Source organism: Grus americana, chromosome Z (assembly GCF_028858705.1).
Source record: "Grus americana isolate bGruAme1 chromosome Z, bGruAme1.mat, whole genome shotgun sequence".
NCBI lineage: Eukaryota > Metazoa > Chordata > Aves > Gruiformes > Gruidae > Grus > Grus americana.
Window position 1 is genome coordinate 41,444,879 of NC_072891.1, and position 23,980 is coordinate 41,468,858.

A 23,980-nucleotide genomic window follows, 5' to 3' on the forward strand; every position below is an offset into this window, starting at 1 on the left:
ACCATAGATTCAAATTTGAGAACCAGTATTTCATTACAGGCATAATGGGAAGTATGAGTTTGTTCTAATATGAGATCGGTTGCAGAAATGACATGGACACCTGTGAGACTTTTGACGACGAGGAATTACCATGGTGGTCTGTTGACTGAGTTTAAAGTATGTCTTATTTCTTTTCTCTCTTCCTCTCCTCCCTGCACCCCTGTCTGTATACACAGGAGCTAACGCATCTGCTCCCGACCAGCTGAGCCTAGCATTAGCCTGGAACAGAGTAGACATCGCCCGCAGTCAGATCTTTATTTATGGGCAACAGTGGCCGGTACAGTATATATATAGCATCTTCTACTGAAAACATATTAAACCCTACACGACATTAAATCTATTCTGTTGGTGGTGGTGATTTTAACGCAGCTTAAAATATACTGAGTCATGCTCCCAGCCAAGCACAAAGTTCCCATTCACAGCTACTGAAGGCAAGCACGTTTACAAAGATGTTCATACGTTCGCTTGTTCAAGGAAATGGTGACATCTAGCGATGCCCTCACACTGAGACACCACACCGTTAAAGGAACGAGGGGAAGCAACACATTTATACTATCAAGCAATGATCCTGCAAGCTGAGAAAAACAAGTATCTGTTACAATGTTGGGTTATAAATTAAAGGCAAGGCAAAAATATCTTTTTGCCCTTCGAGCAGTATGCTTCTATATGCAAATAGTGAATTTGATGATAATCAGACATCAAAAAATATGCTGCACAGATGCGGAAGGTCATCAAGGGGATCACGAGAGCTGATCAGCAGTGTTACCACAGAAATGCTGTGGCTCCAGACCTGAGCTGGTGTTAATTTCATGCCCAGTGCTGCTCTGCATCCGTCTGCCCACTTCACATCTGCCTCTTCCTATGCTCCAGCTGCCAGCTGTGGGGACAGGCTCCCAGGCCAACACCGTTCCCTGGGGAGGGGCACCACGGGCTGAGCTTCTCTGCAGGAGTGGGAGGGCTGTAAACAGAGGGGTTATTGCATGCTGTGTGGAGCAGAGGAGAAGTTGTGAACTCCCAACTTGTGCTGCAGTTTTTACAGTGGTAGAAGTCATCCAGAAAAAAAAAGGACTCTGTCTCTACCTGTAGCTCCTTAAAGCCCACCATATCTTTGTTCAGAAGGTTTAACTGGATCCCAACATTCATTACTGTGACATTTGTTTTGTCACAGTCATGAAAATTTCATATGCTATATTACATGAGCATTTACAACTCCCCATGGAAAAAAATATAACAAAAAGAAAAGCTTCTGTTTAAATGTCATTGCTTTAAATGTAGCTTCTGGAGCTTGCTGCCCCTTAAAGCTAGTTTGAAAAATCTTCGCCTTTTCAGTTATGGAGTGAACAGGATTATTTATCTTGTCTTCAGTGTTGGGCCTAAGTATGCATCTAAACACAGGAGCGATTTTAATGGTGGTAAATTGTACTTGTCGTTATCATTCCATCTCCACATCATAACAAAAATTTGCATAAATGCTGCAAGCTGCAATTATTTTGCAAGCTAAAAGCTTGAAGCATGAGATAATTTCTCATCATTCTAACTCCCCCAAACCTGCAAGGGATAGAAAAGGAAAGGTTTTGCATAAGATGTCCTCTTGTATTTTGCCCTTCAAAGAAATGCTAATTGTGAATGAAGCTATTTCTGCTTCCTGGGTGTCAAAGTTCCCCTCAGTTTCCACACCACAAACAGAGGAAAAAGCTAGTAAAGACAGAATTAAAGTGAGTGTGTGTGTGCACATAACAAATATACCTAATATAAATAAAATGTCTGTCAGGAAAGCAAGAAATAAAGATAATAAAGAGATGGTGAATAATGTGGAGGTGTGGTCACCAGTTTCCTGGGTTCCAGTTCCTTGGTCCTAATGCGGGTTTCTCAGAGTATGTTAATCTTAACACTCTGACACTAATTTTTTACATGCTGCCCTGAATCAGAGGTACCAATGTAGACTAAAACTGTGATTATCCCATTTTAAGCTCAACAGAGCAACCCTCAGTATTTTGCCAGGATTCCCTGCTTGTGCCAGGGTGACCAGACCAGCCGGATACAGCCTGTGATGCCCAGGAACAGCCTGAATTAATCGCTTGCTTTGCAGGTGGGCTCCCTTGAGCAAGCAATGCTGGATGCACTGGTGTTGGACAGAGTGGATTTTGTGAAATTACTTATAGAAAATGGAGTAAGCATGCATCGTTTTCTCACCATCTCCCGGCTAGAGGAATTGTACAATACGGTAGGGCCAAACTAAGGCAAATTTTCTGTCTCTATATTCATTGTTCTTGCTCCCACTTGTATTACAACAACATGATGATGGACAAGGCAGCCAACACCTGATGCAAAAATTTTCCATGTTAGAAGTCCACAGTGGCTTTTAGCTTTGTCTCTCATGTAATGGAACACACTGTGTCTTGCCCACCTAATCTGCTGTACAGGTTTAGTAAAACATGGCTTAAGCCCCACACAGTGCCATCTGATTTCTGGTCATTGTAATTCCAATACGATAGGCCTGAGATTTAAGAAGATGGCACTGGCTGGAAGACAGTAACTGGCAAGTTAGGACCTGTAGGACGGTGATACATGACTCCTGACAGTGTAAGCCTTTATGGTTTCAGAAAAGTCTTGCAACTGTTAATCAAACTCAGCCACTAGAAAACAAATAGAAGCAAACTTCTTGGGGTAATATTCTGAATTTAAAGGTGGAATCTGATTATTACAGGTCTATTACAGTGAAAGACTTCCCCATGTCCTCACCAAATGTTCCAAAAATTATAGTTTAGACTTTTTAAAGCCTGTTTGCAAGTTTTATATCTTTGTCCTTAAAATGAACATAAAACTGTACTGGTTCAAATTGTTTCTGAGTTCTCAACTGCAAAACACATTCCAGCATTCACATCATTATTGCCTATTGAGATAAACCAGCAAGTTCAAATTGTTTAAGTAGCATGGAAAAAATCTTAAAGCATTGTCTAGTTCTTAGCACTGTTAGTTCTGTCTCTTGGAGAGAGGTTGTGATATAGTGCATGGCCATTTTCAAAGAGTTTTTTTCTGCCAATATTTTCCAAGCCCTGCCATCATTAGCCGCCACACTGTTATCCACAGATGTTTCACATTGATGGTGACCAGAAATCAGTCTTTCAAAAATATCAAATATGAAAAGAATGCGTAAAATTTGTCCAAAATAGATAAATAGGTATCTGCACCACCCTTGAGACAAATTCTCAACTGATATTTTATTTGCTTAAACTTTGCCTATCAACTAGCATCTATGTATTAAGAACGGAAAGCCTATGAGCTTTCTTGCTACAGAAATAAGCATTGTAGTTCTTGTACCAAAGCCAGTTTTTACAGGGAGTATGTCTGAAGAAAGTCTTCAGTTCTACAGCTAAAAGAAGGCCTTTTTGAACAATTTTTTTGTGAGCTATAGAAATCAACATAAATTATTCATGCAAGAGTTCCAAAAGACCCAGGCTATGAAATGCCTGAACTGCCAATTATGATATATGACCTAATGCATTCATAATAGCCTTAGCACCAAAGAAGTTACACGGCTGGTTTAAAAGCCACCAGATTTCAACATGAGTCCTGAGAGTGACCTGGGAAGCTACAAACCAGTGAATCTGACTTCTCCCATGGCAAATTTGTAAAAATACAAGAATAGAATTAATAGACAAGGGGATTAATTTTATGTAAAGAGTTTACCCGGCTTCTGTAGGAAAATGTTAAGCCTTAGAAATCTATTACCATTTCTGAAGTCAACGTGCAGGAGAATAAGGATGTTGCACTTGGTCCACCTATTTTTGCAAAACCTGTTTGACAATATTTGAAAACCTCAAAGGTTATTAAAGAAATGTAGCTGTCATGGCATTGTAGATAAGGAGCACTTGTGGTTTAAAAACTATCTGAAGGATAGAAAACAGAGAGTAGGGATACATGGTCTGTTCTTACCACAAAAGGACATTATGACCAGGGTCATCCAAGACCGTCCTGGGACCACTGCTCTTCAGCCTGTTTAGAGATGATCTGAAAATTAGTAACTACTGAAAGGACAGTGTTTACACATGATTTAGCATCTTTCAGCATAGGCAAATCTGAAGCAGCATATGAAGAATCACAGCAAAATCTCTTTATGCTTAGTGATGGGTTACATAAAATCAAGTGTTGGCAAGTGCAGAGCAATGTATATATGGAAACATTGACTTCACATACGCAGTGGTCTCATCTATCATCAGTTACAGCCAAGGAGACCTCCCATAAAAGTTTCTTAATATATCAGCAACAGTAAAAAACACAACAGAAAAGAAAGTACTTCTCCACATAACATATAATTGAAATTGTGGGAGTCTGCTGCAGAATGTTTTGTGTGTCAGGTGGAGTCTAAAGAAGATTGGAGAAATTCACAGACTCTGCATGCTGTTAGTGGCTTTCAGATGAGACAGCCTAGATGCAATGTCAGGCTCAGGGGCTCTCTGAGCCATCAACGCTGGAAGTTGAGTGCAGGAAGGCTGACACTTAAGCAACTGTTTTTTTTCTTCCACTCTCTCCCAGAGGCTGTGCATGTTGTGCTGGGCTCCTGCTTTGCCTAAGCCAGGAGCCTAATATGGTATATAGGACCCTAGTTTTCATCCAGTCCGGCTGTTCTTGTGGTTTTCTTACTGAAGAGTTTTGTAAAAAAGTCAGGTGAAATAATGCTCTTGTAATTGATTTCAATTTTTTAAATTGATAACACTGTACAATTGAAGTGCTCTCAGTTGCCTGACTTTTTAGCTACTAAGGTGAGAAAGCCATTTCAGCATTTACCATTTACATCTTACAGGTCTTTGGACAATGCAAAACTATTTTATTCTTCTTTATTTGTCCTTTGCAGAGACATGGACCATCCAACACTCTGTACCATCTAGTCAGGGACGTCAAGAAGGTAAGAGTCCAATAGACGGTAGGTTGGAGATAATGCTATGATTGCTTTTTGCAGCTAGACACAATCTCTGTTTTGCATGAGCTTTCAGTCAGAGCCTTCTCCTTCCCCTATCATTACAGAATGTCCTGTTTGTATGTACTGAATATGAACTTTTTGCATACAAAGCACAATTAGCAAGTTATTTGGCTTGCTTTCTATGTGGTTTTGGATGCTTGGTTAATAGTGCTTCAGCTAGCATAATTGTAGGCTCTTACATATCGTGTGGATTTATGCTGTTATCTGTATTTTTCCATACCTGCAACTATTGTCAAAGCTAACTTCCATGCTGTTAGTTTACTTCCAAGCCTGTAAAATAGCCCATATCCTTGTGCTGGATCCTAGTTTGTTGAAACTGTTCCTCGTTCTGTGTTGTGTGGTATATTGTAACCATCTTCCTCAGCAGAAATATACAAAAAGAAGTAGTGCAACTTTCCCTTGCCCTCTCATCAAGTTAATTTCAAGCGTCTTGAATTATAAAGAGCCATTAGGAGGGCAGGACAGAAACAAAGAAATAGTGTTTCTATAGGAAAGGAAGAGATACCAAATTCCTTTAGCAATGTGCTCAGGATTAAAAGTGTTACAGCAGCAGCAATGAATGAAAATCCCTTATCCTCTAAATATATGAATCAAGTAAGGACATTGAGTCTATAACTGACCTCATGAGCTTGAATATTCTCTCCCAAACCATGCGCAGATTGCAGCCTTGCACATTACGTAAGTCGGACCTCAAGGGTAGCATACTTGAGAAAGGAGATTTCTGTACATGGGACTAGATAGAAGATTGAAAAAGGAATGGAGATTTTTTTTGTAAGAGCACAGGTTTTGGTGGTTTCTTCTGTTACTGACAGCTGAGCAGAACTGAAGGCATCTAGGGGACGGGAGTGGCAGTGCTTCATATGTCATCTTTCTGTTAAATAGTGTTACAGAATAATCAATAGTTGTGTTTAGGGAGGTTCTGGTGGTTTTCTGTGGTTAGTGTGTTACATGGGATCATCATTGTTAAATTATATATAGTATGTTAAGTGACCATCGGAAGGTGTGAAATGAGTACAAAAGAAACTGAAACTGTTCTTATGCACAAATCCCCTTGGATGGAGCAGAGTAAAGATAGAAAGCATTTAGACTGGCTACTTCACTTAAAGCCCAAGTTGCCAGAATTTTTTTTTTTTACTAAATATGCAGTTATTTATGTGCTTATGGGCGTTTTAAACAAGCATCTTCTGTCTTCTTACTTTAAAATACATTCCATTTCGAACTCCTCCTCTCCCCCAGCATCACTTTTCCAAGTCACCCTTTGAAGGCATAGCAATTTGTATATTGAGTGACTAAATAATATCTTTTTCTGAGTCACTAACAAAAGATGTACTTTTAAAGGAGCTCTTGACAAAAAGGCATCAAAATAGGCAAAGACAATCAGTACCCATAGGTATATATTGATAGACTTTGGCATTAAATAAACTTACACCATATTTACGATATTTAATGACATTATTTGTTCCACAGTGATTGCTAAATGTTAGATGGTGGTCATTTTTCCATAAATTCATCTTTCTTTCCTCTGGCCATATCTAAAGTCTCCAGCAATTCCCACTACATGAAGTCAATGTGTACTCTTACTAGAATGTAGTTAAGGGCTTTTAAAACAAACAGCCTGGTGCAGCCCCCTAGCACCTTCATCAGAAAACTGCACCTCTGGGGTTGTATTTTTCATTTTGTCAGTGATGAGAAACAGCCATGGTTCACTCGGAGAAGAGTGACAGCTCTCCATAGCCCTGTCATCTGAGCAGATCCCTTACCAGTCAACCAAGCTGTAAATCAGTCAGCAGATCTGACAACAGTTTAGATGAAAACACCTTCTTGGAAATAACTTCTTAATAGACATCATCACTATTTGACAGTTAAGTGGCCCACTGTGCATGAAAACCACACCACATTGCTGATGCTAATTTTTTGAGTATATATATTTTAATGCCAGATACCTAACCTGGAGTATCACAAAATATAAATATTAAAAAATTAGTATGTCAGCTTGAGACAACACTTAAAGTATATGCATACTCTGTATTTTTTATGCATACATCCCAATTTTAAAACCTGCACTATTTAAAAGGGTGTATACTATTAAAAGTTATTTAGATCTGCATCATTGTGAATTCTCAGATAGAAAATGCTTACAAATCATAGAAGCATTATTTTATTTACTATTATTATATTACATAGCTGTATAAATCACTGGGGGAGGGGGGGGGTGTTTGAAAGACCACTCTGCCTGCTTAATAAAGCAAAGAATTTGAACAACAGAAGTCGCATTAGCACATCCTGTTTGTGGCAGCTTACAGACACACATGCACAGGCACGCATACACACACACACGCACAAGCATGTAAGACAAAAATTTATTATCTCTTTGGATTTCCAGATATCACTGTGAGGACTGTTAGCCTGGGCAGCACGTTGTAAAGGTCTGGAGGCACAGTCTTAAAGAATCTACAGCAATCAGAGTGCACTTAAATTCTACATATATTAACAAGACAAGGTACTTCTTAATGACTCCACTTTAGAGACAACTGTGCTCATCTCTCTTTTCAGTCCTCTCAATTCCATAACTACATGCGGGGACAAATCTGCCTGCATCGTTTGCATCGTGGCCTTTTTCACATCTCCTGTCTAGGGCACAGAATTTAACATACAGGGTTGATTTCCTTCCTGAGACTGTACAAACAGATGCATCTAGGCTAAGCAGGAAGAAACAGCGGCCGTGCTTGGCATCCTGTCTGTAAGTGGAGGTTGCCCTCTACAGGTTGTTTTTAAAAAAATCTTTCCCTTGCTCGAAATTAACAGATTTTTTTTTTCTTGAATCCAACCATTGTATATAATCGCTATATCTTAATCCCACTCTGGGGTGATGTAAATTTTCAAAGTTCTTTATTTTGGACTGCCACTGTATGTCTACATTTCTAGAGAACTAAGAAGCAATATACAGAATTTTTAAAGTAGCATTTTTTCTTTAGTATGCAAAATCAGAGGCTTGGCATTTGCTGAATACAAAAATGCACTTGAAGTGAAAAAAATACTATAATTGATGAGCTACAGTTCGAAGATGATGTTTCTTCAGGAAAAGAATAATGCATTAGCATTGAAGAACTTGTTCCAAGCTTAAAAAATTAGTTGATTATTAACTAGGGTACCTATCATAGCTAAAAATCAAATCTTCTGCTCTGTCATTCCTGACCACCTTGGCTGTACTAGAATTAGCCCATCCAAATTTTTGCTGTTCTTATATAATCATAGAATCATTTTGGTTGGAAAAGACCTCTAAGATTACCAAGTCCAACCATTGACCTAGCACTGCCAAGTCCACCACTAAACCATGTCCCTAAGCACCACATCTACATGTCTTTTAAATACCTCCAGGGATGGTGACTCCACCGCTTCCCTGGGCAGCCTGTTCCATTGCTTGACAATCTCTCGGGGAAGAAATTTTTCCTAATATCCAACCTAAACCTCCCCTGGCACAACTTGAGGCCATTTCCTCTTGTCCTATCACTTGTTACTTGGGAGAAGAGATTGACACTCCCTTGGCTACAGCCTCCTTTCAGGTAGTTGTAGAGAGCGAGAAGGTCTCCCCTCAGCCTCCTCTTCTCCAGGCTAAACAACCCCAGGTCCCTCAGCCGCTCCTCACGAGACTTGTGCTCTAGACCCTTCACCAGCTTCGTTGCCCTTCTCTGGACACGCTCCAGCACCTCAATGTCCTTTTTGCAGTGAGGGGCCCAAAACTGAACACAGGACTCGAGGTGCAACCTCACCAGTGCCAAGTACAGGGGCATGATCACTTCCCTAGTCCTGCTGGCCACACTATTCCTGATACAAAAATTTTCTTGGAGGGGTTCTGTCCCACTTGCAGCACTGTGCTTCACTTACAAGTAGACTCACCACTGCCAGGGTAGTTCAAGGTGTCTGCTGATACAGCAAGTGCTTTGGCACACGCATAACTCCTCTCACAAGGATGGTCAAATTTGCTTTACTAGGGCTGCTTACATTGGAAAAGTAATTGTGTTTTAGCATGGAGCCATACATACATGTATGTCTATAAAATGTGTGTTTCGGCTGTGAATTTGTGAGGCGGTTTTAGTAAAGTGTTTCAGTATTACCTGGGATATTTAGATGCATCTTTTATTAAAGCTACTCTAATGGAATTTTTTTATCTAAATCCCTTTAGGTAATTTTAGAAGTCAGAAGAACTATATAAAAAACCTCACACTTTCTAAAACATGCAGCACCCTGGCGCCTGTTGTGCTGTCTTAATTGCCAAAGTATTTTTTGCCAGTTAATATCAAAGCATTCTGGTTTAGTGTCTTACATTAAGACAGCAGGAGTCTGTTGAAGAACTACAACTCTGTCTTGGAGCTACAACTCCCACTTCTGCCAGTTCCTTCATCCTTGTTCTAGTAAAACTGTCATTGCTTTAAGCATTCTGGAGAGAGAAGAACATTCTGGGGGAAAAACAAACAAACAAACAAACAAAAAACTAGTACAATTTAAATTTTAGATTTATGTTATTTTTCTTTAAGCACTTCAGAATTAAAATTACTGGGCTCAAATAAACTAGGCTAATATGCATTTCTGCAAACCGTAGTGATTCCCCCCACCATCAGATTAGCCAAGAGTGCAAAGAGTACAAAAGGATATGCTAAGGGACATTACTGAAAGATAGTTGGCAGCTCACCTTTTGCCACTAAATTTGCTTGATCTTCTGTCCCTGTGAATCCCAGCCCATTGCTAGGCACAGTGCACCACAGCACTACCTTGCTCTCTCCTTTCTCAGCCTCTCAGCATGCTGTTTGCACTGTGTTGAGCAGGGAGGGAAATAAGCATTGCTCTTCCTGGCTGAAGTAGAAGAGGAAGGGGATCTTTGCATCCATTTCATCTCTTCTGCAGAACCAGTTGCCATCTGCTCCCCATTAGTGTTCCTCTGCTCTGAATCTAATAAGCACATCTGCAGAGAAGCCAGACAGATATCTGCAGACATGAAAATATTTCCAGCAAGACATGGCAGTCATAAAATTGCTCTGTGCGAATTACTAACCTTCTTTTGATGATGACATAAAAAGACCTACAGGGTAACTGTAATCTGTGCTGTATATTATGATAGAAAATGTGATTATTTTATTACAGTGCACTGAAAAAGTTTGAAGCTAACCATTACAATTTCCTGGTCCTTCTGCAATGTTGACTATACGAGTTAATTTTTTACTAGAGTAATTTTCTCTTTTTCCAAAGCTACCACTCAAAGTTCACAGAGGGATAATTTGTAGTCACATCTCTTGCACAATGATATACAGAACAGAGAGGGTTCTGTAAACCTGCATGGTTCCTAATAAGATCTCTAGATCTGGGTGACCTGTTCACAATTTGCTGAATCGTGCTTTTCTGGTAGGGAACTGGTTGCTGAACCATAAACTGTCGTCCGAACTATTTAGAGGCAGTGATTTAGAGAAGGAGGCAAACTTTCATTTGAGGGTATTCCCTTCCCACTAGCGCTTTCCTGCTGTAAAGGAATCAGAGTTTTCCTTGTGGACTTCCCAGGGAGGAACAAAAGAGCAGATGTGCCCACACCAGAGTTTTGTTTTTCCATTGCCGGAGACCCACAAGAGTGCTTCACTGGCACATCCGTGACACCAGCCCACCCTGAAATTGTTCTGGCCTGCTAGGTGTCGCGTCAGGCTTACTGCTGCTGGAGAACAGAAATGCCCAGTTAACTCAAAGGCAGACACAGATTCATATGCAGTAAGAGACAATCTGAGATCTTTCTTTATAGCTTTGCAAGCCATAAGTATTGAAGAACTCCTAACCTTAGCATTGCGGTTTTCAGGCTTGACAGTGAAGAGAAGATACGTGCAAGGGAGTTCACAAAGTGAGCGCAATAAGACATAGGCTATTTATCATTCTTCTTCCCTTCAAAATAAAAGGTGCATGGTGAAGACATTGTGTATATACATTATATTTAACTGAGGCTAAGAAAGGAAAAGAAATGGAAGAGCAAGTATGTAGATATCTTTTCTAGGATCCTACTAGTGACCCTTGCCACTAGTTCACCTTTTGGGAAACAATCTCCCTGGCACTGCTGGAAATTAGGTAGCAAGATTACTGTGCTTAGAGGGGCTTTCAGTAAAATATGTTGGGATTTCCAGGAGGGACCATCTAGGAAAATTGCTAGGCCTGTGGTTTTCTTCTTGAACAAAACCCCAAAGAATTAACCACAGATGTTTTGTTTATTGCAACTTTCATACTTACTTTTATGCATACAGATGCTTTCCTCGCACTAGATGTGGAATTTAAGCAAAGATATGTGTTTATTTGTACATAACCCCAAGAACAAATGCTAACAGACTCTGCTTGCCTCTAGCAACTAGCAATAATAATATCTCGTGCACCGTGTAAGTCCTCTAGAGTAGCTGACACAGCTCTTTCCTCCTTGCCCATCCTTTCCTGGAACATGGGAAGGAAACACTGCAGGATGGGAAGATCACATGCAGAAGCTGGTTCCATGTAAACAAATGATATCGCATGATGTCACTTCATCGTGCCTTGGCAGTGCAGATGAGGCAGTCCAAAGAGATGCCAGCAAAGACATGAGATGCCAGGACAAGGATTGTGGGGGACAGATGGTGCAGAAAAGGTGCTGTCTTCCAAGAGTAGAATCCAGCAACTGTGCCTGACCTTTCAAGTGTGCTGATCCTCGTGCTTTTTGTTCTGCAGTCATGTTCCTTGTTTCCCCAGCTGAAGAATATGAGTACTGTGTACTGATGTTATCTTCTGTTACTTCCAACAAGTTCTTCACCTTCTTATTTAACTTATGTCTTCTTTCCAAGCGAGAATATCCAGGTTTCGGTTGGATCTATTTTAAGGTGAATTAATTAACCAGCATAATAATACATTCCTGTTTTTAATTATTTAATTTGTTTTATTCTAACCTCATTATAAATTATATTTAACAAAGCCAGTAATAAGCATTTCTTCCTCCGCCACTATCCTTCTTACTCTCATTGCAGGGAAACTTACCTCCTGATTATCGGATAAGTCTGATTGATATTGGTTTGGTGATAGAGTACCTGATGGGAGGAGCATATCGCTGTAATTACACCCGAAAGAGGTTCAGAACACTGTACCACAATTTATTTGGGCCCAAGAGGGTAAGAAGCAAGTTATTTGCCATCTGTGTGACTGTACCCACTGGCAGGGATTACCATAGCTTCTTAGGTAGTTCTAGGCTGGGGGGATCCACATGCACACACTATTCAGTCTACAGATTCATTTCCATTACTTACATAGCAGCTATTTTACCACAATCCAGCCAATGATACAAACTATATTTTTTATTAATTGAATGAAAAAATTATTGGGTTCTGCTGCCCTGGTGAGACCAGGACATAAAACAGTCTCCTCTGGCTCTAAAATCTGTAATTATGAGTATCCACAGCTTTTGAAAGACAAGTCTTTTGACATTTATCAAGAATACCATGGGGCATCTGAGTTAGACATGAAAAAACTTGTATTTTGTTAGACACATTTCCTACCTCATGGCTCATCTTCTTGCCTGTGGCCTAAAGGAATCAAGGCAAAGAAACCCATAACTCAAAATTGGCTTCATTGGCTGAATGTGGCTCCAGCAGACTCAGAGGGCTCATGGCAAAAACACCGTTCAGTATTTTTGTGGTTTTCATGTTTGATAGATTACAATACTGTGAATCCAAAGTAAGTTTACTACCTTTCTAAAGCATAAAAGATACTTATTGTCATTCATAATGCCACCAACCCAATCCAGCATGAAGAGAAATCTGCGCAATTGCTCCCAGTAAGGTTTGTACTTCTTTCTTTGCCTATTTTTACCTCAAATTGTCATTTCCTGTCTCAGTTCAGATTTTCGCAATACACACCACTGAATATTGTTCTAGGTGGCTATAAAGAGCACACAGCTCTGTGAAACAGTTACAGCCAAACACAAGAAATGGGTTGGTTTGTTTCCCTACATTTTCATTCTTCACTTCTGAAAGGAAAGGTAGTAATTGTAGCTGCTGGAAGACACTTCCTACCCTTAGTCACTCCATCAAGAAAAGCATTTGATTAGTGATTTCACAGGTACTGAACCAACATACAGAGCTGCTCCACAGCAGTCAATAAAAGCATGCCAGGGGAATGGCCAAAATACTGACGTACTCCAGAGAAATCCATTCATGCTTTAGCAGTAATTCCTCTCTCTTTTCCACTAGAACAGCCCCCAGCCAGCTGTAATTTGTACCTGAATCCAAATATACGACTTCTGTTGTGTGTTTTGGTGACATAGGGTCAAACTCAAAGTTGAATTAAATACATATATGTATGTATTATTTGATTTATGTATATATATATATAATATTCTATTACATTACATATATATTATCTATATTATATAATATATTGCCTTTATATACTGTATATTATATGTTGATACACATATAGTTGTAATTTTTCATCACCCTTCTGGGAGAAATAACATTTTTCTAACTTTTTTCTACAGCCAAAAGCCCTGAAACTGTTGGGAATGGAGGTAGGTGACTTGTGATAAATCTTAATGTCTTTTTCTTCTTTGACAAATACACGCTATATCAAGATAATGTTTAAATTCACAGTAATGAAGGCACCAATAGTTGTTCTCAAGTTTTGTATGAGAAATGCACCACACATATTGTATTTTTCATCCAGGTAACTTGTTTACACAAGGGTCAGATTAAGAAACTTTTCTTAATAAAACTCAGGTGGATAGACAAGAGAAAATAAGGCTCTGCACCTTCTATGCATCATTTTTCTTTTCATGAAGATTAAACAAAATGTTTCGGTCTGTCTGGTCAAGCGGAATTTCAATCAGATGCTTATATAACTTTAAAATGTGTTCAGAGAAATGAAGCAGTTGCAGAGAATGATGCAGAAATCTTTACATGGGCCAAATTTCTAACAGTTTTGTTGACACTTTCGGCAACCCCGATGCTTCAAGAAGATAGTAGTGTTTTCTTGTTTGTTTATTGTATACAGCAATTTTCATTTTGCTGTGTGCAGACGCAGCACAGAATAGGTCAGCTCATCAGATAAAAGCAGTAGGCAAAAATGGGAAAGAAACTAAAGGCGATAGAAATGAGAAAGAGCTGGAGAAAGAAGCAATAAACATGGAATACAAAGGCAGAATGGGAGTGAGGAAAGGAGATTCCTACCCTTGTGAGAAGATAAAGGGAGAAAACACAAGAATAAGCAGGGAGGGAGTCTTCAGCAGACCAGAACATCCCCTGGATAGGTACCTTCTGGAGGTGGAAAGAAGTGGATATATTACATATATGATGATATATTTGGAATTAACTCTTATCTTTATTTTAATGGTGGCTTTTCCAAAATGGTTCTGGATATTGTGTGATTGTGCTCTGTATTCCTAGGGAGAAATAACAGTTCAGAGTGATAGTCCAAAGCTCTTTTTCCCTGTGTTTAGGTATGGGGGTATTACTGACTTCTTAATTGCAATGCATGGACAAATATTTGTCATCGTTTTCCTGTGTGAAACATTTTGTCAAAAAAAGTTGAAGAGGGTGGCCTGCAGAGAATGTGTTTGACATCTCAGGTACTGACTCCAATGCATTGTGTAAATTGATTCAGTTCCTTCATTGATGAAAAAAATCTCTCTACAATTCTCACAGGATGATGTCCCTTTGCGTCGAGGGAGGAAAACAACAAAAAAAAGAGAAGAAGAAGTTGATATTGACTTGGATGACCCTGAGATCAATCATTTCCCCTTCCCATTCCATGAGCTGATGGTGTGGGCTGTGCTGATGAAGCGTCAGAAGATGGCCCTGTTCTTTTGGCAGCATGGGGAAGAGGCTATGGCAAAAGCACTGGTGGCCTGTAAACTCTGCAAAGCCATGGCCCACGAAGCATCAGAAAATGACATGGTGGATGACATATCCCAAGAGCTGAATCATAATTCCAGGTGAATTTTCTTTCATGTACACTTTCCTGGGTTAAAAAAAAAAAGGGGGCCTATCTGTACCTTGCTTTCATTTCTAACTTGTGGGGAAAATGCAGTCCCTTTAGAGAAAGTCTAAATGGCTTTTAAACAATCTGTCTGCCAGAGAAGCAGTTTCTAGCAGTATAACTTCTGCAATGAGAAGGTGTCACAAAGGCAATGAAATATCTATATTGTCTATGTGTTCTCCCTGAGGCCTCAAGAGTCAGGCTGCAACCTTTCCCTGTGCTTTTTCAAGACACTATGTTCTTTCCAAGCAGAACAATTATTGAAACCCTTACAAACATAATATTCAGGCAGAAGTGTTAACTAACCAAGAGCTCATGCTTAAATGAGCAAGCCAAGATACTAGATTCCATAATAATCTCTCCTGATGTTAAAAATCTGAGACACAGAATTTAAAAAAGGGTATTGGACACTCTTTTTTCCAGGAGACTATACCATGAAGCCATGGGCAAACAGCACATAAGCAATCCTCCAAGCTGCAGATAACCAGAGGATTTCAGCTAGAAAATGTCAGGGAGGTGGGCAGGCAGGTGGGAGCAGACAGCTGGGAGGTGTGGGTGCTCATCACTGCTAAGTCGGGGCACTTATTTATATGCCTACCATTAGCTACTCACACTTTAAAATGTGGGTTTCCGTGTGTACAGTCAACATCACGATTTGCATGACGGAAGGTGATACCCCCTTTGCAGAGCTGTCAGTTGCAGGGGGGTGTTTTCTGCAGCAGACTGCTTGGGCTAATGGGAATGAACGAATGTCCCTCTGTTGCAGGGACTTTGGCCAGTTGGCGGTGGAGCTGTTGGACCAGTCATACAAGCAGGACGAGCAACTGGCAATGAAACTGCTGACCTATGAGCTGAAGAACTGGAGCAACGCCACATGCCTGCAGCTCGCAGTGGCAGCCAAGCACAGGGACTTCATTGCTCACACTTGCAGCCAAATGCTCCTCACAGACATGTGGATGGGTCGTCTCCGGATGCGCAAAAATTCTGGCCTGAAGGTCAGCATTGTTTTAAAATAAAATTAACAGTCATAGGAGGTCTAATAGATGGTGGTGGGGCTCACATCAAATCAGTAATAACTGGCTCAATTAACCATATTTCAGGTGCTTGTTTGTAGTGACATTAAGCAGGGCATATTCTTCCTGTGTTCAGCTTTTCAGCAGGGAGCTTATCACAAACCCAAGTTCAAAGCACATTACTTAGTTTTTTCATCATCTTTCTCAAAGCCCCCTTCGGCATCAGTGACAGTTATCAGATTAAGAATTAAGCGAGGAGGTTAGTATGTCACCCTGCCTGGATACTTGAGGAGTTAGCCAAGTTTTTTTAAAGATAAATAAAGAAAAAGGATGTGTAAGTGAATTAACCACCAGTGAAAGGTGCTGATCCGACAACCTTCTCCAGAACAGGCCAAAGCAAGCAGTACAAATTTTCTTGCAATCCCCTGCCCATCTTTCTGATGACTGACTTGAAGGGACTACCTTAGAGGATCTAGAGGATAATTCAATTTTCAAAGCTGTTTAAGCTTTACTTCCACAGTTAGCGAAACTGCTAACAGAGCAAGGTGAATTCTGGGAGGTCAGCTTGTGTCCATGTGCTGGCATCTTTCACCTTCACCAAAGTACTCACCAGTCAGTACCTAAGCAGGAACTGCCTCTTCCTCGCAGACGACTGAGAAATATTTTCAGTGAAGGGGTTGTCTCTCCTGCATTAATCATGTGTGTGAAAAGTGGTAATTTCTCAGCTGTTTTGCTGTGTGACAAGACATTTGGTAATGGTGAGAATGCTTATGAGTACGTGCATCATTAATCATACTGGGTCTAATCCAGTGACAGTGATGAATGGGAGTGAGTGGCTGATAGCATTCTCATCATCCTCCTGCAGGAGCTGTGCATAAATATTGTTCTGCTTACAGACAGAAAGCATTCTCACATTTGGAGACATCTTTACTACCTATTTTTCTGACTTGACTCACAGGTCCATTGCCCTTCAGAGGGACCCCTTGTTCACTGCTTGGCTTTGCAGATATTCAGCCTGGGTAGGCGGGGATCAGTGCAGCAACTCATTTCCCACTGCGTGCTTTCTTCTCTGCAGCATGCATCTCTTAAGCCATAAAATAGACCTTTCTTTCACAATGAATAACTGAAGGTAACAGACTGTTTCCTGTCAGCTTCTTGTAACATCAGGGCTTCATGAGGATCCTGTACTCAGTTTCTAGTCTGTGTTTTATTTCACTGAAGCTCATTAGCAGGGCCTTTTTAAAGCTAAAGCAGGCCTCAAGCTACATGAGGAAAAGGCAGCATAGCAAAGAAATAAATTTGCAAGTGTGAGTCATGCATTATTTCCCATGAACAATTTTGTCCCGTTAAAACAAGCAAATGGCAATAAGGCTGAAGGTAATTCTTTAGAGTCTCACTGGGGATGTATAGCACCAATGGGAGAAGGAGAGGCAATTGTTAATCCTGCCTGATCTTAAAAATAGCCTCTCTGGGAATCCAGGTCTGCCTGTAATCCCCTCTCCCTGGCCACATCTTTTTGTGACATGCCGAGTGCAGGAGCAGTGCAGGGAGCCTGGTGCTCAGTTCTTCCAAGGCTGGGCACAGTGTTCATATATGCTAACTGCGCCTAATTGTGGTGCTTTGGATAGTTTCAACAACACACATGCTGTCTGTCGATATGATGAGCGCAAGCAGTCACCCAACCTGACCTGCCAACAAGCTAACTATCTGGTTTCACTGTCATTTAGGGAGAGATTTATAACAAAATCATTTTCCATGAGAGTACAGCAAAATCAGGAAAACCTATTGTGCTTGTGAATATAGAAAGGCCGCTTCTTTTTGTATTATTATATCTCTTCAGTTATACTACTGATTTAAGCCCAAGCGTCGTTCATTGCATATATCCACACAGTGTACTTTTTATGGTTTCTGCACTCCCATATCATAAGAGAGGGAAGGCAGAAAAGAAAGAGCTGGCATTAACATGCTCATTACACGGCTGCCAGGTTACTGAAGCAAAATCTAAGGGGACTGCATAGCTAACCACATCAGCATTTGTTATGGCTGGCTTTGCCTTGTCTCCTCAGATCTAGACACACTTACACCTTGACTACCTGTGTGCATTAAGTATGGACACAGAGCTTCAGACCTATTAACCCTCTCTGTAAAAATTAATACTGCTTGTGTGTCATTTACACTGATATTGTCTATTAAGTAAAATGCAGAAATTTGCAGGTCTAAGGTCTGAACATCCCCGTGGTCCCACCTTATGTCATATTTTGTAAATATATTCTGGTATGTAACACATCTGATGAGCAAGCAGGTAAAATATTACCCCAAGTGACAAACACTCTATTGTCATAGAAACTCACATGCATGTGTGTCTTTATTTTCCTAAATGTCCTGAGGGACTTGTTCCATTTGATACTAAGTAATCATCATGATTGTAATCTGTTTACTGTGATGATTATTGTTGTCATTATTATTGCTTTAGGTAATTCTAGGGATTCTACTTCCTCCTTCAATTCTCAGCTTGGAGTTCAAGAACAAAGATGATATGCCTTACATGTCCCAGGCCAATGAGATCCACCTTCAAGAGAAGGAGCCAGAGGAACCAGAGAAACCAGTGAAAGAAAAAGAGGAGGAGGACATGGAACTCACCGTAAGTGCCAACAATAAATCACCAGCCTCAGTGCTGTCAGTTTGTTTTTCCCACCTCTGCGGGCATTGCAGGCTGTCTGATGGCTAAATTTAGCAGATGATAGGATACCACTCTTAACACTCCCCTCTCCTCAGTGGGGTTCAAACCAGACAAGTTGGCATCATTGTGTCTCAATGTTGCAGCAGTGCATGGTGATGCTGAAGCATCATGTTGTGATGTAATATCCTCATGTTTTGATTCAATTTGATGCCATGCTGTCTGAAATAAATTAATGAGATTTCAGAATTGGGGGCACTCAGCCATGACAGATGAGTGGGCCTCTCTGGTAGAAAAGAAGCTCAATAAGTCTTCCTTTGGGTGGAAATGCCCAAAGATTCATAGAAACTAGAGATTATATTTTTTCTTTTGGTTAACTTCATTTGAGGGCAAGTAAGCGTGCAAACAGGCAAGAAAAATGATGAAAACCCTTTTCAAAATTCTTTATGAATTTGTGGTCATTGCCGCTCACACATACACACATGGAGTTTTTAATCCACTCAAGATATTAGCAAGCAGCTAGACGGCTCAGGCCTTACCAAGAGCTTCTGCAGCTCAGCAGAACTGTGTAAGGAAGGACTTGTCTATATTAGTAACATAGCCTTAGAGGAATAATTTGCACCACAAAGAGAATCAAACAGCTAAAGCTCTGGAAACAATACAAATCACCTGCTTCCAGTCTCTTGTTCTCTGACTTGTTTGACAGTTTTTAATTTGGGCAATTACCGTATGAGCTATTGGACCTGCCTTAGCTTAGTTTGGTTTGCTTTGATTTGGGTTTGATTGTGGTGTCTTTGAAAGGCTTAAAACTCAACCCCGGTTGGTCAAGGTCAGGATGGAGGCACAGAAGTAAAAGGGATTTTCCTCGTTAATTTTTAAAAAAAAAAACCCTGCCCAAAACCAACAAAAACCAAAAAAACCAGACTGTTTCCCACAGGCAAACAGCAGGAGCTGCCCTCAGGACCCCGTCTGCAGGCAGGCAGAAGGACCTGCCTACAGGACCCAATATGCAGGCAAGCCGAAGGAGCAGCCCACAAGACCCACCTACAGGACCCGTTTGCAGGCAAGAACCTGGCCGTTGGGAAGGACCAGAAGCCAGAATAGCAGCAATGGGCCATTCTCCGCTCATTAGCTATTAATTGCAATTTACTCTCCTTGGCTTCTGATCCATTTATGAAGTGCCTATTCAAATCAAATAAGCACTTTGCAAACTGCCTTTTTCTTGGCGATGGGGAGAAATTTGGGGAGGAAGTAATTTCCATCTCTCTGCAGTTATCCCAGCTCCTGGTTTCTTGTCTACAATACTGTGTTTCCTTTTTACCTTCTGACTCCCGCTACAAGGAAGTGATGTGTGAACTGGATCTGCTTTTCCAGACGAGTCTCAGGTGTTCCCTCCCTTTTCCCTTCCATGTGTTGACAGTCCTATTGCTCTTCCCTGTCATTGACTCTGCCCTTAACTCCTTCAAATTTGATGCATCATTCTAAGTGAAGTTTCAGACACTTACAGCCTTTTTTATAAAACAACTGTTTCTGTGGAGTCTAGCAAGTTTAGAAACATCTTTAGTACACTACTGCTGACTTAATATTTCTGCATATAATCTATACTGGGCTTTAGGACTTCTAACACAGCTTCTTCACTTAGGTGCCCTTCAGTAGTGAGGAGACATGATTTGCTAGCAAAGAGACCTTTGCATATATTTCTGTGGTTAGATGCCATAGCCAGTTATATTTAGTCAGTTTCAGGCACCGTGTCGGGGAGAGTGTTCCTACCTGACATGTTTTAAATATAAGAAAATATTTTAGATTGAAGTTTCGCATTGTTCCAGCCTTAGTAAAATGGTCTGGCATAAGTTAGGGCAAGTCTTTTCTCCACAGATGAGAGGATGCCTGCAAGACTGTTTGGGAAGTGCCTTTGTGAAGTTTGCCTTTAGCCACACTTAAGGATACCTTATTCATAGTTTATTAAGATTAATAATTGATCATGATGTGATATCACAAATGTTTAATCAATTGTTCAATAGATCAATCACTCACCCTAACCACACCTCGTGACTATTGTATTCAGAATGACCTGCATATTTTTCTCCACATTTTTTTCCTTTCAGAACAAATAAATAGGGGGGTTTTGTGATTACTACAGTTTTACTTTATATATTTACTTAATTGGCACATGATTGTTTAAAATATTTTCAAAACTTTTCCATGGTTTGGGTTTCTGAGCTTTGTTGAGCTTAAAGCTTAAACAAACAAAAATTATGAACTATAAATCTTTTTGGTCACCTCAGAAGTCCATTTCTGGCAAATAATGTATCATCCAAACAATCTGCCTATGTTTATTTCTAATCACTCCCCATTAATACTTCTCAAGTCTCTGTATTCCTATAATATTACACCCATTTTTATAAAAGTACTGCTAAGATAGAAAGTTCACATCTAGTCAAGGTCTGTTTACTGATTTCTAATGAAGTCTTTTGTGTCCTGCACTGCTAAACCCAGGTGACTAATGATAGGCGAAAAAGAGTCAGTTTCTTCCTCTGGACTGCACTTGTGCAGAGTGGGTGAGGTTCAGGGCCACAGTGATTTTTGTGCTATTTTACACCTCATTTGCACAGAATAATGTGATCACACAGACTACAGCAACAGTGAAGTAAGTCTCCGCATGGGTGCATCTGTATGTGAGTATGTATTTATTTTATGCTCCTCTCAAAGGATCTGGTGGGTAGCTGAACATTTGGATATACTATAAAGATGTAGTGTTTATTCACTGGAAACTACTTGTTACTGACACCTGCTTTTAACTTTATAACAGATATATGAGAGTGCTGGGTGCACATTTCTTTAACATCTAGACGTTAGGCAACCAACTTTCGTTATAGCAGCTACTCTCAAAAACGCACTTGAATACTGCTTTCATCACCACTCCCTCAGCAACACAGAATTTACCCTAATTTATGCATTGAGCTGCCAGTCATTAATCCTGCATATTAAACATAGATGGGTAGAAGGGCACTAAAACCTAAAGGCCAGGGACAGTTTGGTTTTGCACAATGTCCTGACCTGGGCCTTAATTAGTTCCTGAGTTTCTCATCAGTCAGTAACCACAGCAGTTTACCCTCCTCCCAAAATAACACTGATTCTGGAGCATTCTTATCCCTTATTCAGTGCCTTATTCTTTGGTATTAGAGTTCCCCAGTAAATGGTCGTATTTCAGAACACAGAATAACTCACCTAAGTAACTCCTTTAGAAGATGTTTCAGTTGTTGTTTTGCTCATTTTGTTCTAATTTTCTACATCAAATAGGAAGTTTGGACTTCCATGGGCATCACTAAGAGTTTGAATCAGGACTTTTCAGCAGCAGCAAAGATAGTTGTGTTGGCCTCTGGGCTCACATGATCTCATCTGTAGTAGGTATGTTTAGCCTTTTCTCCGTGGCAAGAACTAACCAAATATCATATCACTAAAAATACGGTTCTTAAGATAGGAAAGGTTGAAGAGCAGTGTCATCGTGCCCCTGGCCCATCTCACCCACCCCTCTGGGGGACGGTACTCACAGCATCTCACATCCGAGCAGCAAGGTTTCCCTTCAGCTTGTCTGGAAAAAGGCAGTGGGAGACACTGCTGGCAGTCACGAAGCAGAAGTTCTGGCCCTCTCCACAAGGAGGGATTTCCCTCCGTTTCTCTGAGGTTTTTGGAAACCACCTACAGCACTACCAGACAACTGCCCAGGTGCTCTCCATGTCCTTCATCACGCTCAGCAGCCAGGATGATTGAGCTCCTGGTGCTTTAGCCCTACTCCTCTGTGTTCACCTTAAAGAATCACTGAGCACATGCAAAATCCAATTTTACACACCTGTAACTCAAAGGCATTAAACTTTTTTTCCTACCAGAACGGTAACCCTAGAACAACTACCATGAAGGCAGCATTTCCATACATAGCGTAGGATACAATGGGATGTGCAGAGAGAGGTATAGTATATCCACCCAGCTACATACCATTTCCACACCAGTTCTGTGTGAATATGGGGTAAGTCTGTCTGTAGCATGTAGGTTTCACTAAGGATAAAATTTGAAGAGGCTATGATCATTCAAGCAGGACTGAAATTCCTGTTATATAATTATAAAACAGATAAATATATTAGAGGGTCATTAACATACATTAATGTAAAAATGCACAACCCAAGATTGTCCTGGTTCCCTATCAGTGAACAATCCTCAATTACATAAAGCAAAATCTGGCCAAAAAAAAACCAAACCAAAAAACCACACACACACACAAAAAAACACCATTGAAAAACCAATCAGAATCCTGATTAGAAAAATCTCCATGTAAAAAATATGCACACATCAATCCCCTCAAGCTAAAATGATGCAGTTACACTGTACTTTACAATGTAGTTGAGCTGCTGTCGGGTTTACCTTGCATGACTCATGGTGAATCATGGACAAAATTGTGTATTAGAGAAAGAGATGTCACCCACACAGAGCAGTGTCTTGAGTTATTCCCACCCTATTGCTTTCCTCTCCAAGAGAAAACACATTTGTTCACACTCAGCATTGCAGCTATTCTGTTAACACAGTCACTTAGGTTATTTCTGTATGTTTCTAATGGGGAGGCTTTTCAATTTGTTAATACTGTGATATAATTAACAGTCAGGGACATCAGGTTAAATCTAATCCCCAGCCATCTCAGAGTAATTCCCCATCTGTAGCATGGGGGAGGTGAGAGGTTAGTAATATATGACACAATTAATTAAAAAATAATTATAACAAGATAAAATTACAGCATCATTATCAACAAGAAAGCAGTGGCAAACAGGAAATCAGCATCCATGACGTAAAACATAAATCCAGGTACTGAAAAAGCATTATCCTAAAAACATCCACGAATCCCTGATTCCACTGAGAGCTAAGGGTATCTCAGAATTAGTAAATTTATAAAATTGTGAACGTTTTAAACTCTGTAAAATAATCCCTTTCACTAAGGCACGGAAGTGCTCATTTGTTAAAGCTGCCAGCATTCGTTTTCACCCTGCTGCAAAATTCTTGAGCACCAGAGGACAGCAGAGACAAAGCCTTGGGAAAAGCTACAGAAAACTGTAGCACCAGATGGCAGCTTTCCCTAAGACAGCGTCAGGAGGTAGAGAGAAGCAAAGAAATTAGTACCTTCTTAGGCTATAGTTTTCCTGAAGCATTCAGATCATACTCCACTTTTTTCCCAAATAAACAATCCTTGTTATAGATCAGGGAATCACT

At 40.3% G+C, this 23,980-nt stretch overlaps 1 protein-coding gene across 4 annotated transcripts in view; it reads left to right on the forward strand.

The window, feature by feature from the left end:
• Positions 1-23,980, forward strand: part of TRPM3 (transient receptor potential cation channel subfamily M member 3) — a 429,177-nt gene that overhangs the window by 357,548 nt on the left and 47,649 nt on the right. For 2 of the 4 annotated variants that reach the window (XM_054809132.1, XM_054809134.1), the window contains exons 10-18: positions 216-316; positions 2,129-2,263; positions 4,895-4,945; positions 11,857-11,892; positions 12,037-12,177; positions 13,542-13,571; positions 14,704-14,993; positions 15,804-16,032; positions 18,524-18,691. In XM_054809132.1, coding sequence (XP_054665107.1) covers positions 216-316; positions 2,129-2,263; positions 4,895-4,945; positions 11,857-11,892; positions 12,037-12,177; positions 13,542-13,571; positions 14,704-14,993; positions 15,804-16,032; positions 18,524-18,691 — 1,181 coding nt within the window. The remainder of the gene's footprint in view (positions 1-215; positions 317-2,128; positions 2,264-4,894; positions 4,946-11,856; positions 11,893-12,036; positions 12,178-13,541; positions 13,572-14,703; positions 14,994-15,803; positions 16,033-18,523; positions 18,692-23,980) is intronic. The other 2 variants (XM_054809133.1, XM_054809135.1) reach the window with 1 other exon arrangement.